At 45.1% G+C, this 19,476-nt stretch overlaps 1 protein-coding gene across 1 annotated transcript; it reads left to right on the top strand.

Moving 5' to 3' along the window:
• Positions 1 to 1,747: 1,747 nt before the first annotated feature.
• On the top strand, positions 1,748 to 17,935 carry CUNH5orf15 (chromosome unknown C5orf15 homolog). The gene is made up of 3 exons (XM_056124398.1): positions 1,748 to 1,922; positions 14,078 to 14,601; positions 16,448 to 17,935. Exons 1-3 carry the CDS (start codon positions 1,784 to 1,786, stop codon positions 16,577 to 16,579), a joined length of 795 nt encoding a protein of 264 aa, XP_055980373.1. The 5' UTR covers positions 1,748 to 1,783; the 3' UTR covers positions 16,580 to 17,935.
• Positions 17,936 to 19,476: the final 1,541 nt, after the last annotated feature.

Raw genomic sequence — 19,476 nt, 5'->3', positions numbered from 1 at the left:
ATTGGAATGTAACCGGTATTGGTTCCATTCAGTCAGATGTCAGGTACATTGCTAGTTTTTGGAAATTCACTAAGGACCCTTCCTGTGAGGGCATATTTTCCTTGCTGTTTGCATAGGAAACTTAATGTAGCATGTCAGAATATTGTGCAAAATGCCGAGTTCGTGATATATCACCAGTAAAAGTTGAAATAATCTGGTAGGGGGCACACATAGGCAAACAGCATAAAGAGACGATTGAAGTTGTGCTCATTACAGAAAAAGGCCTGTTGAAGTTTCAATCTCTCTCCCAACAAGCAGAAGCTAGAATTGAGGCTTATTTTGTAAACTGGTGGTTTCTGTGCTCAGGAAGAGACTTGGAACCCTGGAACCCTGGGAGTTTGGCAATAAGGGCACCATTCAGTCTTTCTGGACTTGTGGTGGGCTTAGTGAAACAAACAGATGAATGATTTCTTAGTTTCCACACAGAGTATGTGTGTTTCCTAGCCAGATAAATGTTAATGGAAAACAGATTCCTGAGAACATAGGTCCTTCTCTTCAGAGGGGCAGCTCAGCTGTGTCTCTGGGAAAGAGCAGCCATCTTTGGAGGGACTCTTGAGGGGTGGCGGTGAGGCAGGGGAGAGTTGCAGGGGGGTGAGGAGCAGAGCCCTGGAGCTGTGAGGCATAAATATCTTGCTTCATGCCACATTTTTTTTTTTTGCAAGCAAATGAAACCTACATGACTCGAAGCCAATTGACATTTTTTATTAAGAAAACATTCGCCTAACACAGACTAAAGCATTGTGCCTGGGCCTGGGCCTTTGGGAAGTTCCTGGAAGTTTCTCAATTTGCATTTTCATATGCTGGTGGTTATACATTACAAAACTTGAAAACAGAAAGCTATTGTAAAAGAAATGCACAAGCTGTAGCTTCATTATCGTGTTAATACCCCCTTCCACGTTTTTCATTCAAATTTTCTGATGTGTATATAGTGTATATTTTACTCTCTAGTTCTTAGAAAAATAAAAGCAAGATTGGTTCTCTGCTGTATAGTGGTATCTGGATGTCTTCTAACCTGTTGAAATTATTTTTGATCATAGGGAAAGAAAAGCAAACAATTTTATAAGACAATCTCATCACTTGGGACTTAAATCCAGCTTTGGTGGGTGTAGGAGCAAGGCCTGGGCTTTGGTTCTGGGCTTCATCTAGAACATAACTGGATTTTTTGTTCTGTTTTGTTTTGTTTCTGGGCCATACTCGGGGTCATACGGGGTGACAGGGCTCTGCTCTCCATTTAGGAATCACTCCTGGTGATGCCTTGGAGATCTGAGATACCAGGCATCGCTTTACCGCTTTACCGCTGTGCAATTAATTGCTCAGGCCTCGACTGCTGGATCTCTTTTAAAAAATAAAGTTTTAAAAGCAGCTTTTCTTAACCTTTTCCCGACTCGTTTCCTTCCCGAAATCCCCGTCGCACTGTCCTACCGGTCCCCCACGCATTCCGTTTTCACCTGTGGCCCCACTGGACTATCCTGGACTGAGAAAGGCTTTTTAAAAGCACTTTTTCAGCTGCGTCAGGAGCTTAACTAGCCCCCCAGGCTGCCCGCAAAGGCTCCATACTGGGCCCCGCAGCCAAAACTGCGGAGGAAGCGCCAGCGGACCGCCATCCTCCCCCGACCCTTCCTCCTCCAGAGTCGCGCTCCGGACGCGCGCCGTGACGTCATCACGCCGGGCCCGCGGGGCCCCACGCAGGCTGACGTCACGACGCAGAGCCTAGCAACGGCGCAGGCTCCCGGGCGAGTCCGTTATGGCCGCGGCCGCTCTGGGCAGGATGAGGGTGGCGGTGCGAGCCCACCTGCCTCTCGGACCGGCCGTGCAGACTCCCGCGACGCTGGCGCGGCCGCTGGTCCTGGCGCTCCTGCTGGCATCCGCCACCGTGGCCAGCGGTAAAGCGGGGCGCGGCGGGCGGCGGCGCGGGCGCCGGGGAGGACGCGGGCCGGGCCGCGGGCAACGGCTGGGCAGCGCTGGGCAGCAATGGGGGGGTCTCCAGGACGCCCGGGGAGTGGCGCTGGGGGCGCCTGGGGTGTGACTGGGCGGGGAGGAGGAGGAGTGGGCTGTGTAGATGGGAGCAAAGATGGGAGCGGCGGCGGGATTTCCAAAATTCCTGGAGCCGGGGTGGGGGAATTAGAAGAGTCTGGGAGACACTGGTCAAGGAGACGGCCCAGGTTCGGGAGATGGGGGTGGTCCAGAGAGTCCCGAGGAGCGGCACCTCCCTCCCCAACCCCTGCAGACCCGGAGGATGGGGCTTGGTCAGTGATGGGGACCAAGTGGGGCCGGGGGAAGGCCGGGCGGCGCTGATGCGGTGTGGAAAGCCCAGCCTTGGGGAACTGGTGCACACCTGGCATCATCTGCAAGGTAGAGGGGTGCCAGGGTCCTGGGAGGTGTGCGAAGAGACGGTTTAGGGGACCAAGAGATGCTCTGTTAACACTGTTACCTCTCTCTGGGTTCCAGTGCGCGGTCTTCGTAGTCAATAGGGGTCTCTCTCTGTCTCTCTCTCCCCCGCTCCCTCCACCTCTCTCTCTCTCTCTCTCTCTCTCTCTCTCTCTCTCTCTCTCTCTCTCTCTCGCTCTCTCGCTCTCTGTGTCGTGTGTGTCTGTCTCTCTCTCCATTGTAATTCGTGTGCTGGATGGATGCTTGCTTCATCCGGAAAGGTAACCGGATCAAGGCACGAGGCATTAATTCTTGAGCAAGGAGGAGTTCAGCCCTTCAGGGCTCGAGATTTAAGGAGTTAAAATGCAGTTCTTTGGAAGTAGTTTCTTTTCTTTCTTTCTTTATCTATTTTTCCCTTCAGGCTAAGACACAATCCCTTCCCCCTTCCCCCCAAACTCCCTAATCTTTTCTGGAGGTTTTGAGTGAAAACCAGTGTGAATGGGATAGTGTTCCTTTGTAGGTTGGGGCCGTCTAGTTACAGCCCCTGCAGGAGTGCTTGCAGAGCTGTGGAGAAAGCACCTCTGCCCAGTCCCCTTAGGCCTTTATGCCTGTAGTAAAATGCATTGAAATTTTTCCCTGACTGATGCAGGAGAAACACATCTTGGTACTCTGAAGAGAGGCTGAAGAGAGAGGGCTTGGGGAGTAGATAACTGGCAAGTGCAGTTTCAGAAACACACACACACACACACACACACACACACACACACACACGGGAGATGATTGCAAAACTTTTCTGAAAGGGACTCGGTAGGTAAAAGGGAATGTAGACCCTACCTATCCCTATGATTTGTTAAGAGCCCATTACATGTAGCACCAGTTATACTTTTTTTGTTTTGTTTTGTTTTGTTTTGGTGCCACACACTGCTATGTTCAGTTTACTCTTGGCTCTGCATTCAGAAATTAATCCTGCTGGTGCTTTAGGGACCGTTTGGGATGATAGGGATTGAACCTGGCAGGCTGGAGTGATAGTACAGCGTTTGCCTAGCACAAGGCCGACCTGGGTTCGATCCCCAGCATCCCATATGATCTCCTGAGCACTGCCAGGAGTAATTCCTGAATGCCGAGCCAGGAGTAACCCCTGTGCATTACTAGGTGTGACCCAAAAAGCCAAAAAAAAAAAAAAAACCCAGTGTGCAAGGCAAGCTACCAACCTTCTGTACTATATCTCCAGCCCCCACCAGTTAGACTTTTAAATCTTTTTTTGCGGGGGGCGGGGGGGGGGGGTTAGGTGGGTGGAGCACATACTCCTGGCTCTGCATTCCGGAATCACTCCTGGCATTGCATGAGGACCATATGGGATGCTGGGGATCGAACCCAGGTTGGCCACGCACAGAGTAAGCGCCCTACCTGCTGTTCTATTGCTCCAACCACCACTAGTCATACTTTTTAAAAATTAGGGTGATGTATATGTTTTGGGGGAACATTTCACACAGCGTCTGTTCTCATTCCCTGTCCCGTCTCCACCTCATCTCTGCCAGGTCAGAGTCCAAGGGTGTGTTTCCGTTGGACGCTATTGGTTCTCCCTTTAAAAAAAAAAAGTCCCAGGATGAGTTACAGTGAGTTATAGTTATGTGAGTGAGATTATCAGATATTTTTCTGCTTTTTTTTTGACTTATTTAGTTAAGCATAATGTAGTTAAGCACAATGCTTCAGTAAAGGGGGATGTGGGGGTATACTTTCTTTTCAAACTAGTGTTTTCTGGGTTTTTTTTTTTTTGATAGTTACCTGAGAGTGGAATTACTGTATTATCTAGAAGATTTATTTATAAAATCTATTTTTTAAATTAAGATTTTATATATTTTAAATATCCCAAATTTACTAATATTTACAAATTTACTCCCTACAGAAAAGAACCTAAACTAAAACTAGCATATGTGTTTTCAATAGCAAAGCAGATACATTGCAATATAGTGTGAAATATGGGGTACTAATTCTTAAATTTTTATTATTTGTTTTTTTTTGGGGTGGTGAGGGCACAGCTGTTGGTGCTCGGGGCTGTTTTCTGGCTCTGCGCTCAGGGATTGCTCCTGGTGGGCTGGGGAAACATATGGGCTGCCAGGGATTGACCCCAGGTCAGCTGTGTGAAAGCCAAGCACTTTCCCTGCTGTGCCGTCTTTCCAGCTCCTCTGGGGTTAACGTAAATGGCTTTTGGGGGGTTTTGGGCCACAGCTGGCTCTGCTCACTCTCCCTGCATGTGCTCGGGAGTCACTCCTGGAGGTGCTGAGGGATCATGTGGTGCCAGGGAAAGATCCAGAACTGCTGTATGCAAAGCATCCATTTCAACACTCGAGCTATAACTCATCCTGTCCTATAACTTTTCTTTTGTAAGCCCATGGTAGAATGATATCAAAGTAACTTTTTTTTCTTTTTTGGGGGGTCACACCTGGCTATGCACATGGGTTACTCCTGGTTCTGCACTCAGGAATCACCCCAGGCGGTGCTCAGGGGACCATTTGGGATGCTGGGAATCAAACCCGGGTCAGCTGCGTGCAAGGCAAATGCCCTACCCGCTGTGCTCCAGCCCCTCAAAGTAACTTTTTATAATAAAAGATATAAATCCAGGGTTTGGAGAGAGAGTACAATGGGTAGGGTACTTGCCTTGCATGTGGTGGACCTTGGATCCATCTCTGACATGGTCCCCAGAGCCTTGCCAGGAATGATAGAATCCAGAGTCAGCAGTAAGTTCTGTGCTCCAAAAAACAAAACAAACCAAAAACTCCCAAACCAAAAGAAGCACCCAAAAAAAGAAACAAAACCCCCCCAAAAAACCCAAACAAGCAAGCAAACAAGCAAACCCAACCAAAAAACAAACACATTTTTTTTAAAAGTCTAGGTTATGTTTAATTCCAAACTTCAAATAATTATAGAAAATTACCTCATCAGGTAGAAAGTTACCTCATCAGATGGAAAGTTACCTCATCAGACTTGTAAAACATGCTTTGTATTAGGTTTATTAAAATTTTAGTGTTTGAGTAAATTCTTGGCACTCTGAGAATTTTTGTTTGTTTTTTGGTTTTTCAGGCGGCAGCTGGCAATACTCAGGGCTCACTCCTGGCTCTGCACTCAGGAATTTCTCCTGGTGGTGCTTGGGGGACTGTATGGGGGGCTGGAGATCAAACCCAGGTCAGCTGCATGCAAGTCAAGTGCCCTACCTGCTCTGTGATAGCTCCAGCCCCAATAACTTTTAAGTTTCTATCTTGATAATAAAAATATAAGCATTATTTTGGATCGTCTATGACCAAGTTTTGCCAGAGAGATAGTACAGTGGGTAGGGTGCTTGCCTTGCATGGGCCCTATGTTCAATTCCTGGCTTCCCCTAAGATGCTTGAGACTGCCAGGAGGGGCCCCTGAATGCAGAGCCAGGAGTCAGCCCTGAGCACACTGGCCCCCAAAACAAAACAAAACAAAAAAAAGGAGCTACTTTCTACATTTGCCATCCTATTGCTCCCAAATGATCACCTGGATTTTAACATATTTAACATTTTTTTTTATAGTGGCCACTATAAAAAAAATGCTATTGATGCTATTCCTGGCAATGCATGTCTGGGTTGTGTGGGCCTGGGGTTTCTCTGGGGTCCGTGTGGTGCTGGGGAGAGAATTCAGGCCCTCCAAGGCTAAGCCTGTCCTCTACAGGTTGAGCCATATACTAGCCTGACTGTAATTTTTTTGCTTGTTTGTTTTGGTGGTTTGAGATGAGGAGTAGGGCAGAGGAGGGAGGGTTTCAGAGTCTACCTAGTGCTGCTCAGGCTTGCTCCTGGATCTGTGTCCAGGAGTCACTCCTGGCAGTGCTTCGGGCATCTTATATGCTATCAGGGAGTGAACCCCTGTGAGCTGTTTGTAAGGCATCTTAGAGAAGAGTCTTTCTTGGAGCAGAAGGTTTTTTTCAATTGATGAGATCCAATTACTGAGATTTTTCTTTTATGTATTTTGGTTATGGTGTTTAAGAATTTTGGTTACGGTGTTTAAGAATTTGTTGCCTAAGGCCTGGAGAGATAGTACAGTGGGTGGGTAGGGTGCTTCTCTTGGACATGGCCAACCCAGACCAATGGCCAACCTTGATTCCTGCCAAATTCTTGACACCCCATATGGTTCCTCAAACACCACAGGAAGTGATTCCTGAGTGCAGAGGCAGAGGTTTCCTTCTTCTAGATTCTAAACATTTACTTTTGTGTCATTTTCTAAAAGTTTCATAGTTAGACATTTTACATTTAAATTTGTGGTAAATTTTTATTAGGTATAGGACTTAGGTTGGGATTTTATGGTAATATGGTAGATTAATTAGATTGATTTTTAAAATATTAGACCTGTCCTGTATCCCTGGAACAAACCTTACTATTCTTGGAATATCATTCTTTTTATGGGCTGGAGCAATAGTACAGTGGGTAAGGCATTTCCTTGCACGTGGTAGACCCAGGTTGATTCTTCCATCCCTCTCAGAGAACCCGGCAAACTTCGTAGAGTATCCTGCCCGCACAGCAGAGCCTGGCAAGCTCCCCGTGGCGTATTCTGTATGCCAAAAACAATAACAGGAAGTCTCACTGTGGAGACGTTACTGGTGCCCACATGAGCAAATTGATGAACAACGGGATGACAGTGCTACAATGCATTCTTTTTATATACTGCTGATTTCTACTTGCTAATGGTTTGTTTGTTTTTGGGCCATACCCATGATGCTTAGGACTTACTCCTGGCTCTGCACTCAGGAATCACTCTTGATGGAACTTGGGCACCATATGGGATGCCGGGGATCCAACCTGACTTGGCCTTGTGCAAGCACCCTACCCCCTGAACTACCTGTCCTTGCTAATGTTTTGTGTAGAATCTTTGTATCTGTGTTCATGGGTAATAATTAGTCACTGTAGTTTTCTTATTTTGTAGTGTCTTTGGGTATTTTTTTTATTTGTTTCATTTTGGTTTTTGGGCCACACCTGGCAGTGTTTAGGGCTAATCTGCTGGCTCTGTGCTCAGGGTTCACTCCTGGCAGTTTTTGGTAGACTGTTTGAGTGCTGGGAATGGCCTTGGATCAACCATGTGCAAGGCAAGCACCCTACCCACTGAGCTATCACTCTGACCTCATCTTTGATTTTATTTTCAGGATAGTAAAAATCAACTTCATACAATGAATTGAGACTTGTTCTCTTTTTTTTTCTGAAAGAAGTTGTGATGCTAATTCTGGGCCATAGATGTGTCCAGATACCACATTGCTTATCTTGATCCACCCCCCGCAGAAAAGTCTGACTGCTTCAAACCTTCTGTAAAATTCTCCAATCAAACCATCTCAGCCTGGATTTCTGCGGGACTGGGTGGGGCGGATTTAAAGTTAAGATTTCAGTTTTGGGGGCTGGAGAGATAGTACAGTGGGTAAGATGTTTGTTTGCCTTGCATATGGTTGGCCCATATTTACTCCCTAGGACCCCATATGGTCCCCTAGAGCTTACCTTCTGTACTCCCTCCAGTTTGTGTGTTTATGATTGATTTTTTTGAAAGTTCTCCTTCAGTTACCCTTTATGCCACTGCTCGGTGGGGCAGGGGTGCTTGCTGCACATTCCCGCCAGGTGAGGTTAGAAATGTAGCATGGCCACTTGATTTCTCTTGGTTTCTGACCTCTTCTTGTTAGTTGTGTGTGGCGCTGGGAGCTCTGGCTTCCGTCCTGGCCAGCACTGACACCATGTGACACTGTGGTAGAAAAGGTTTTATTACTGCCAGGCTTCTGGTTAAAGTTTGACTATCCACGAGGCCTTCTCTGACTGTGCCATAGGCCAAGGGTGGAGAGCTGAAATCCTGCGTGACCTTTGCTGGCACTGACGTGAAGGGCAACACAGTGTGTGTGTGTGTGTGTGTGTGCGTGTGTGTGTGTGTGTGTTTCTTCTTTTGCCTGTAGGAGACAAATCATGGTCAAAAAGTTTTATTTTGGGGCTGGAGCAATAGCACAGCGGGTAGGGGGTTTGTCTTGCACGCGGCCGACCTGAGTTCGATTCCCAGCATCCCATATGGTCCCCAGAGCACCGCCAGGAGTGATTCCTGAGTGCAAAGCCAGGAGTAACTCCTGAGCATTGCTGGGTGTGACCCAAAAAGCAAAAAAAAAAAAAAAGTTTTATTTCTTAGTAGGCTGCTTCTGATTGTTTGACTCAGAGGGCAAGCTTCACGAACTCTTTGTCCTTAACCTTTGCTGTTTCCAGGTAACTGGCTTCTTCAGCTCCTGGTCTAGAATACATGAGGTCTGGGCTTTCTGACTGCTCTCTGCCCATTCTCTTCACCTTTCAGAGTCTTAGGTCATCTTATATATGTGTGTGTATGTGTGGTGTGTGTGTGTGTGTGTGTGTGTGTGTGTGTGTGTGTGCGCGCGCGCATGCGCACACACGCTCAGAGTTTTCCATTGGTATTAATGGGAAGACTAGGGATGAGTATGTTTTATCCAGGAGAAGAATTTTGAAAGTATTTGTTTGACTGTCAAACTGCGAAGAGGGATGGTCAAAAGGGCAGATGAATTTATGAGCCTAGAGTTTTTGGCGTTTCATGGAAGTTCTCTTCTGATGGTTTTCTTTCTTTACTTTTACTTCAGAGTTATTAGGAAATGGCACTGTAGTTTGAAAATGAGGACAACAGAAAAAGTGTTAGAAGTCTGGGAATGAAGGAAATGTGAATGGTCTACTAAGGGAGAAGGCATTAGAATGGACTAGAAAAGTACAGTAGCATTTCTAATAGCATTGCATACACAATTTATTTTCCACATTAATTCTAAAATGAAATAAAAATACTGGCAATTGTATGTATCACGATCACGACCATCCTGTTGTTCGTCGATTGCCTCGAGCAGGTCCCAGTAACGTGTCCCTCGTCCTAGCCCTGAGATTTTTTTTTAAAAAGTGCCATATTAAAGGCTCTTTTAGAGTTAGGAGAATGATACCCATCATTGTTATTGGTATTTGGCATATTGTGTATGCCACAGGGAGTTTGCCAGACTCTGCCATGTGGGCAGGTTGCATTCAGTAGCCTGCCGATTTGTCCAAAGTAAGAATGAGATAATAAGATGTTGCACGGTTGCAAAAGCGGCTGCACGCTTCCAGGAGCTGGGTTTTTATAATCTCTGGGTCTTGGCCGTTGATGGGATTACACGGTGTCAGGGGGCCAGTTGGTGGGTGTGACCCCTGCCTACTGGAATATGGAGGATCTGGGTGGAGGATGCTCAGCCCCCATCTGAGCAGGCTTGGAGATCTCAGCCGCGGGACCCGCATGCCGTTGTTCCTCTGCCGGTACCTTCATGTGTGTGGAGAGTGGTCTCAGCATGGTGGTGGCTGGTTCTGGAGGTCTTTGGCTGCCGGAGCCCTGGTCGGGGCGGGGAGGGAAACTCAACCCGCTCCCCTCCAAGGGGCACCAACGAGGATAGCCAGGTGCGGGGGCAGGAGACTCTGCGCTGTTCTCTTCCAGGAGCTGGGTTTTTATAGTCTCTGGGTCTTGGCCGTTGATGGGATTTCATGGCGCCAGGGGGCCAGTTGGTGGGTGTGACCCCTGCCTACTGGAATATTGAGGATCTGGGTGTATGTATATTTTCATCTATGCTTAGTTTTGCTCGAGCGGGCCCAGTAACGTCTCCATTGGAGACTTTGTTGTTACTGTGTTTGGCATATCGAATACGTCACGGGGAGCTTGCCAGGCTCTGCCATGCAGGCGAGATACTCTCGGTAGCTTGCCGGGCTCTCCGAGTTACTTGGTAGCGATTGGGATTAGTCAGGCAGATTAATGTGGGATATCGCCTGATTAAATAAGTTGAACAAAATGAAGAAAGGGAAAGGAAATTGTATGTAAGGGAAGGATAATGGCTGCTCAGAGAATAGAATCTTGGTAAAGAGGGAAGAAAGTATATTGGGCATGTTGGGGTAGTGCCTAGAGGGCCTGATAAGGTGGTAGGAATTCAGAATTGTGGGTCCTGATGGATTCAGAATTCTAGTGAATGAATCTAAAGGATGTGGTCATGTCCGCAAGTGAGATGCATACAATTGTGGAAGATTGTGATGGTAGGTAATGGTCATGGGAAGGAGTGATTCAGGTAAGGGGGAGGGCTAGCTCACCAGAAGAGAGAAGGGTAAGAGTTTTGAAATCGAAATAGGAGTACCCTAAAATTAGAATGACTTTTAGAGCCAGAAACGAAAGTCATTGAGAACTGGTGACCACAACGCAAGGGTCAGTGGATGAAGTTCAGTGGGTCAGCGCTGTCATTATTTGAGGCAAAGTGCAGCTCATGAGAAGAGATGCTAGGAGCGTGTCTGAGGGCATGCTGGGCTTCTTAGGAAGCGTGGGGTGAAAGAGGGACTGCAGATGACTGAAGTGAACTTGGAGGGCTATGAGGAGGAGACAAATTATAGCACTCTGTGCTTCTGTCAGGCTGATTTCACCATGTGATTTTTTTTTTTTTTTGGGCAGAAAATGGAGGTTGTGACCATGTGAAGCTTTAAAAAAAAATTGGTCCAGTGTTACTTAAAAAATTATTCACTGTTTGCCAGGGTGATAGTGCAGCGCTGGTTAGTGCTTGCCTTGCATGTGACCAACCCGGGTTTGATCCCCAGCATCACATATGGTCCCCTGAGCACCATCAGGAGTGATTCCTAAGTGCAGCAGATACAGGAGTAAGTCCTGAGCATAGCCTAGTGTGGCCCAAAAAACATAAAACCAAACAAAGTCATTTACTAATTGGTCTAAATTATGAGATGAAAGATTATAAATCAGTTTTTGGACTAAAAAAAGCAGATTGTGACAATTATTGGGTAAATGTGTAAAATAAACTTGGAAACTCAGGTATGGAAAATCTTTCATTTTTATATTTTGGGTTTTTGGGCTACACTCACCAATGTGTAGGAGCTGCTCCTGTCTCTGTACTTAGGGATCTCTTTTGGCAGTGCTTGTGGGGGACCATATGTGGGATCAGACGGGATTGGTCCCATGCAGAACAAGAGCCGTAACTTGTATACTATCCTTCCAGTCCAGAAAAATTCCTTTTAAAAAGTCAAGGTTGGTTAGTTGGCTCACAGGTTTTAGAATTTTTATTTAAAATTTTAAGTAAAATGTATTTAAAGTTTATTTTCCCACACTTTGGCAGGAAAATTAAATATATCAAAGAACAAATGATTTGCAAATGGCTGAGTCATAATTAGATTAAGGTGATCATTATAAAAATTGTTTTAAGAAATTCCTATTGGGGCCAGAGCAATAGTACAGCTGGGAGGGCTTTTTGCTTTGCATGCAGCTGACCCAGGTTCAATCCCCGACATGCCATGTAGTCCTGTGTCTCCCCCCGCCACCCCCTCGCCCCCAGCACTGCCAGGAGTAAGCCCTGAGCATCACCGACTGTTACCAAAAAAGACAAAAAAAAAAAAAAGGAAAAAATTCCTGTTAATGACCTGTTGACGTATGAAATGCAAACCAAAACAGTGAGATATTGTATCACATCAGTGAGAATGACATACATATCAAAAAACTGAATAGCTAGTGTTGGTGAGGATGTGATGGTAAAGGAACCTGTATCCACTGTTGGTAGGAATGTTCTCTGGTTCAGCCTCTACAGAAACTAGCATGGAGAGTACTCAGAAAAGTAAGAATAGAACTCCCGTATGGCCCAGTGATTCCACAGCTTGGCACCTACCTCCAAAACACAAAAGCATTAATTTGAAAATAGATGAACACCTATGTTCATTGCAGTGCTTAGTACAATAACCAGGATGTGGAAACAACCCAAACATTCAATGACACATGCACAGGAAAGAAGTGATGGTAGTGCACAAAAAGGAATATTCTCCATTGTAAGAAAGAGATGAAGGCTTGTAGTTCACTGCAACGTGGATGTAACTGGAGGGCATCTTGTTAAGCCAAGAGTTGGAGGGAGAACAAATACTGAGTGATCTCAGTCACCTTTGGAATATAGAGAGAAAAACAAGGGAATTGACAGATCAAGCAATGACAAAGCCCTGGCCTTGAGTTACAAAACTTATTAATAAGCAGTGCGTGAAGGGGTGGGGGAAATGAAGATCAGATCAAAGGTAACAGAAGTACAGTAGTGGAGGGTCATAGGCCTTTGGTGGTGGTGGAATGTAGTAACTTTGTACATCAATGCTATAAACTGTTAACACCAATGCAACCATAGTTTAGTTTAAGTTGTAGGCGGGGCACACCTGGTAGTGCACTGCTCAGGACTCCTGATGGATCACTTCTAGTGGGGCTCAGGGGACCATTTTATGTATTTATTTTTTATCTTTGAAACTTTATTTAAACATCATGATTTTTTAAAAGTTATTTGTCATTCAGTTGTTTCAGGTATTCGATGTTCTAACACCAATCTTTCCTTTGGCAATGTTCCCAGTTTCCTACCCACCCCCAAGCCCTTAGTAGGCACAAAATAATTTATATTGCTTGTTACAACAAGCATATGTCTCACAATGGTGTTACTAAGGTCACGAGCTATTAGGTGCTAGCTGAGCCTTCTGTATTATTTTTGCTTATTAAGCTTGGTGGGATTCTCTGCAACTTTCCCATCTCATTTGCTGTGCTCCTACTGGGCTGTCAGTACTGTGAAATTTGGAGATGTCATATGTGGCCACACACTCCGGAAGCTGGAAAACTGGGATGATTCAGTAGCTTGGCATCTCTTCGAGATTAGTTGTGGAGCTGGGGCATTTATATGCTGGAGGAAACCAGGTGTGAATGGGGTGCTGGACCTTCTAACTCAGCCCACTCCCATCCTCAGAGGGCTTCAGAGACCTCAGCCCAGAGACCGGGTCTGCTGGGGACCACGCAGCACTGGCATCTCTCAGATGAATCGTGGAGCTGGGCTGTTTATATGTGGGAGGAAGTCAGGTGTGGGTGGGGTGCTGAGCCTTTTGGGGCCTCTATCCAAATTATTACTGAATATTTTAGGTCTCTGTGTTATCCTTTCCTTTTAAGGATAATCAGATTCTATATGACTTATATAATAAATTTAGAAATAATTTGTCTAACAGTACTAGCATTGCTTAGAAGTGCTGTCTGCAGCTTGTGTATTCTCTCAAACTTGTGTTTGGAAAGTATTTAGATCCAGATTCCTTAGCAAATAGTGGAGCTCTGAGCTTGGAGCAGCCACCTGTTTTTCTGTTCTGGGGATGGGGAGGGGCTTGAGCAAGGACCCCTGAACCCCAGCCTCTGCGAAATGAACCAGATGGGTTGGGTAAGCTGCTGTGACCTAAAATCAGAATCTTTATCTTTGCTTTTGCCAGTTAGCTTTATAACACATGAGGTCTTTTAGACCCTTTTTGTTTTTATGCCACTGCAGTGTGCTCGCGGCTACTCTCTGCTCTGTGCTTGGGGATTGCTCCCAGCAGTGCTTAGTACCTTGCCATTTTGGCAACGTGAACCCATCTCTATGCTTTTAAATTTGTTATTAGCAATTGACTGGCACAGGCAATGGCTAGCTGATGAATAATTGACTAAGAACTGATTGCTGGTGATTGAGACTTACTCATTCTCAAGAGAAAGTTATAGGAATTAGCCAAAGGAAAACATTAGTGAAAAATTTATATAAACATGTTTTCTAGCTTGCTGGAAAGTTGGAGATGTTCATTTAATGTTCTTCATTCATTTGTTTTAGCTTTAGCAGAGAATAGTTCATCCAACAAAACTATACCCAGATCAGAAGTTTCTCCTACAAACGTGAATGTTTCGACACATGAAAACCAAACCAAGCCCATTTCGCAAACCAGCACCACTCTCCATGTCCCAGCTAGTACAGAGAAAAGTGGAAGGCCGTCCCTCGCCCCACACCCCTCGCCCAGCACATCTCTGTTCCAGGAGGAAGTTGACAACAATGAAGATCCTAGCATCGAGGAGGAGGACTTTCTTACGCTGAACAGCTCTCCGTCCACAGCCAAGGACACTCTGGACAACGGAGACTATGAAGAGCCCGACTATGGCTGGCCCACCAGCCCTCGGGATGATGAGTCCAGTGAGGCCTTGGAAGAGAACAGGGGCTACATGGAAATTGAACAGTCAGTGAGATCTTTTAAGACCCCATCTTCAAACGTAGAAGAGGAAGATAGCCATTTCTTTTTTCATCTTATTATTTTTGCTTTTTGTATCGCTATTGTTTATATCACCTATCACAATAAAAGAAAGGTAAGTTTGAGGTTTTTCTTTGGGGGGGGAGGTGGTTGTGTTTGTGCACCCCAGCAGTGCTCAGGCTACTCCTGGCTCATTGCTCGGGGTCTCTCCTGGTGGTGCTCTCTAAACAGTTTAAGAACCAGAGATGTGAGTCAGCAGTTGAGTGTTTGCCACACATGTGTGAGGCCTTGGGTTTAATCCCTGGCACTGAAATACAAAAACAAAAGCCAAAACCCTTACTAGCTGCATAGTGATTTAATAGCTACATAATTTGTTTAGTTGGTTTCCTATTGAATGTCCACCTGGTTTCCCAGTTTGTAGGTCAGAAATAGTGTTGATGCGACTGTTTCTCTGCTGGATCAGCTTGTTGGATTGCATGGGGCAGAGAGGCTAAGAGGACTAGAGATTGAAGAGAGGGGTGCGACCCTGTGCACAGCCTTGCAGATATGTTAGGGAGAGCACTCCCGCAGGGTCCTTGTTTGTAGCAGTCAGGATCTCTCTTCTTTGTTTCTTTTTGTTGTGTTTTGGGGCCCACACCTGCAATGGTAAGGGGCCAGAGTGGTGCCAGGGATCGAAGCTGGGCCTCCAGTATGCAAAGCAGGTGCTTAGCTTATTGAGTTCTCTCCAGTCTAGAACCTCAATTTTTTTCTGGGCGGAGTGGAGGTTGGGGTCACACCCAGCAATGCTCTGAGGTTATTCCTGATCTGCACTCAGGAATTACTCTTGGCAGTGCTTGGGGGACCATATAGGATGCCAGATCATCCACATGCAAGGCAAATGCCCAATCTGCTCTACTATTACTTTAGCCTCCAGCATCTCAGTTTTTTTTTTTTTTTTGGTGGGGGGTCACACCCAGCAGTGCTTAGGGGTTATTCCTGGTTCTACACTCAGTAATCACTCCCAGTAGTGCTTGGGAGACTATATGGGTAGCCGGGGTTTGAACCCAGTCCAGCCATGTGCAAGGCAAACTCTCTCCCTGATGTATGTACTCTTGCCCCGGCCCCAGGATCTCAATTCTTGACCTTACTATACTTTTATTCTTATCTTTCCTTTGGGGGCTGATTTTCTCACCCAAGAAATGATCAAGGTTGTATTGGATAATTTTAAAAGGCTTTTCAGATTTTTATTTGTTTGGGGGCCATACCTGGCAGTGCTCAGGGCTTACTCCTGGCAGGGCCCAGGGGACCATAAAGGGTGCTTGAACCCGGATTAACCTCATGCAAGGCAAGTGCCCTACCGCCCGTACTAGCACTCTGGCCCTAGCGCTTTTTAGGGAATCGGTGTTTTGTCCTGTTTTTCCTTTTGGTACAGGTAATTTGCTCATGTAACAAGGATTGAGGGAAGCAAAGGTCCCACCGATGCATGTACCCCAACCATTATACTTGGGACCCATAGAGGATCTTATTTGTTGCTCTGAGATAGAAAACAAAAATAAAAACACTTTGGTTACCTGAGGGTTAGTGATCTGTTGCTGGCTTTATAAATATTTGTGGGTGTACAAAATTTTGAAGTGTAAGTGCTGTTCTTTCGTGGTGTTGGGCCATCTCTGTCATAAACACATAAAGGACTTGATAAATAGTAGCTACCTGCACTCCACCGTCGTCTGTCAACTCGTCTTTAAAGACTGAGCCTAGAAATCAGTTTTTTACAAGTATTCCTACAGATATATTGAAATTTGAGAAGCACTGCTTATCATTGTTTATAAGATGGAAGACAAATAGTCCTATGTGGCTGATTTTGCCTTTTGTATTTGGGTACTTAGAAAAGAGATATGTTTCATGTATTTAAAAAAATATTTAGCATTCCTTCCCCCACCCATTTTTTCTCTTTTGCTTATCTAACTTTTGTTGTTCTATTCCAGATTTTCCTTCTAGTTCAAAGCAGAAAATGGCGTGATAGTCTTTGCTCCAAAACAGTGGAATATCATCGCTTAGACCAGAATGTTAATGAAGCAATGCCTTCTCTGAAGATCACCAATGATTATATTTTTTAAAGCACTGTGATTTGATTTTGCTTATTATATAATTTTATTTGCTTGACTTTTTATATGTTACCATACAGATGTATGCCAAGGGCAATTGGTACTTAATGAGAGGTGGTTCTCTCTTTATTTTGCCTTGGTGCTTTGGAAATTAAATATCACAAACAAGGAGTATATAATTTTTTATCTACATTTTTAGAATTAAATTCAATCAGGTTTCCAAAATGTAGAGCCGAGCATTACCTGTAATTTTTTTTAATTGTTTTAAATTTCTTTATTATACTTCTTCTGGAAGTATTAGTAATGCTACTTTTAAAAGATCCCAACTTTTAACTGAATTTTAACAAATCTGGTACTGCTGATTCAGATTCTCTTTCTGCCATCCAGATACTATTTTTAACCACACATTTCTTTGTGCTTCCAAATGGAAATGTATAAGGATGTATAATGATACTTTGCATATAAGTAACTTGTTTTTTCCTTTCAGGAAAATTGGTTTTTTTTTTTTTTTTGGGTAATTTAAACCTAAAATAACATAATGACATTGGTTAACCTGACTACAATTTTGGGTAACACAATAATGTGTTTAGAAATTCTGGAGATAGAGTCTGAAATCTACAGTGGACACAGGCTGTGTCACAGCATACAAAGAGAAACTGTTTTTGATTTGGATTGCTGAATTCAATTTAGAGGTAGAAATTGAGGCAAAATAATAGCTACACATTCAATTGCTTTTAGGTAGCAATTGGTTTGTCCAATAGCACAGGCTTGTCCAACCAAACTGTCAAGCAAGGGGCAGAATTAGAATCATGAGATTTGTTCACTTTATTATTTTATAATAATTTTGAATAAATCTTAGGGGTTATTGTCATTTAAGTAATATTGTATCTAGGACTTTCAAATTATTCTTGAATGAAGGTGTTTGTATACGTAAAGGATATGTGTACTCTTTTTTTTTTTCTCTCCCTTGTACTTTTTTTTTTAAAACAAACTGGAAGTTATTTACTGTTTGTCATTGTAACCCATCTTTCTATCCTAAAAGAATTTGATCAGTATGTAAATATGGTAATTTGAATGCTAGTTGAGATGAGTGGTCTCTCAACTTTTTTAGAAGGTCTGACCCCTCATAGATGTCAAGCATCCACTTCGAAACATGGGTGGCCAGTGGGCCTGGCGTGTCGATCAGGAGAAGCCTGGCCACCCAACGTTTCCCTGGGTTGGACGGTTCACTCTTCTAGTCAGAAGGAGGAAGCACATGGAAATGCACCGGAACTGTTTTATTGCAGTAATTTTTTTCATATCTGAAATTGTATTATTTAATATTTTGAATAAGGTTTTAAAAAATAAATGGCAAAAGTAAATCCATGATTTTATAAGCGTGTTCCATTTATTTTTGCTCCGGGGTGTTGTTTGGGGCCAGTCCCAGTGATTCTTGGCCAACTGGCCTGACAGTTGAGTGCTTGGGCCCGCCATACACTGCTCTGGGGACAAGTGGGGACCACCAGGCCCTTCTGGGAAGAGTGCAGTTGCCTCCAAGACCATTCATTCTGGTAATTGGGGGCTTCCAGGGCTATTCCTGGTGATGCTTGGGGGACCATGGGGTGCTGGAGGTCGAATATGGGTTGGCTGCAAGCAGGACATATGCCTTCCCTCTGTGCTCACCAACCCCAGGTGTGTGTTTTTCTTTAGCGATGGTGTAGCGGTTTTTGTTTGGATGGTGAAAGAGGGGTTATACTGTGTCTGGGAAGAAGCGAAACAGAAAACTCGCTCTTTTGTATTTTAGCAATGGAATGCCTCCTTTGAATTCCAGTGATGCTTCCAAAATCTACTTCAGGTTTCACTTATGCTAGGTACTGAAGTTCATTGGAAATGAAATATAGCAAAAGAAGGCTAATCACTGTGCTTTTCTGGCCTTCCCGCCTCCCTGTTGTCTCTGTGAAGGGTGAGCGCGAAAACTCTTGTCGAACATGTGCAGGGGACAGCCCTCGTAGTTTGCCCCAGAGTGTAAGCTTGAGAGCAGATGCTGGCTCTTTCTCTAGCCACATAGTTTGTGTAACCTGCTACCTACGAGATCCCTTGAAATTGTTCTAGATGGGGTGGGGGACTACAACAGATAGAGATACAACACTTGCCTTTCCCATGGATGACCCTGGTTCTTTTCCCAGCACTGCATGTGATCCCCGAAACCCTGCCAGGGATCATTCACTCCTGGGCATAGAGTCAGGAGTAGCGTATGAGCAGCCGGTGTAATCAACACCACACACACACACACACACACACACACAAAACACTACATACACACACACGCATAATCAACACTACATACACACACACACAATCAAGACTACATTCACACACACGCATAATCAACACTATACACACACACACACACACATACCCGCACGCACGCATGCGCGCATACATGCACCAAATAAATTGTTGAGTGATGTCTGAGGAAGCTGGGACAATTTCAGGTTCTGGTCAGAATAGCTGCTGCCGTGAAGGTGGATGGAAGGAGGCCTGATGCCATAACCACCCAAGTGTTGCTTTTCTCTCTGGCTGGCTCACCTGTGCCAGCCTCCTCCAGTTCCATGTCACATGACTCTCTTGGGGTTAGCTGTAAGCAGGTTCCTGTTCCCCAGCAGAAGTTCTGGAGGGTGAAAGTGTTCTGAGGACCAGGTGTCTCCCAAGGAGGCCGTCCTGAGTTTTGAGTCTAGCTGAATTTTTGTTGCCCCGTGTTTTGACTGAGTGTGACCCCAGGAGGAAGTGGCTGGGACAGACTGTGGAAATGGAGCTGGGCCCTTTGAAGCCTCCCATTTCTGTAGTGCTCTGGGCAATGACGTGCTCTCTCGGTGCTCAAGTGACTCTAGGGAACTGGACACAGCAGCATCTGTCCAGTGACCTCCAGG

The sequence above is a fragment of the Sorex fumeus genome, unplaced genomic scaffold (genome assembly GCF_029834395.1).
Source record: "Sorex fumeus unplaced genomic scaffold, SorFum_2.1 ptg000051l, whole genome shotgun sequence".
Classification (NCBI taxonomy): Eukaryota; Metazoa; Chordata; class Mammalia; order Eulipotyphla; family Soricidae; genus Sorex; species Sorex fumeus.
This window is presented reverse-complemented; position numbering and strand designations above follow the sequence as displayed.

Coding starts and splice junctions, on each gene's coding strand:
- CUNH5orf15 (XM_056124398.1), top strand. CDS start 1,784: ATGGCCGCGGCCGCTCTGGGCAGGATGAGGGTGGCGGTGCGAGCCCAC. Junction 1,923..14,077: donor ATCCGCCACCGTGGCCAGCG/GTAAAGCGGGGC, acceptor CATTTGTTTTAG/CTTTAGCAGAGAATAGTTCA. Junction 14,602..16,447: donor CCTATCACAATAAAAGAAAG/GTAAGTTTGAGG, acceptor GTTCTATTCCAG/ATTTTCCTTCTAGTTCAAAG.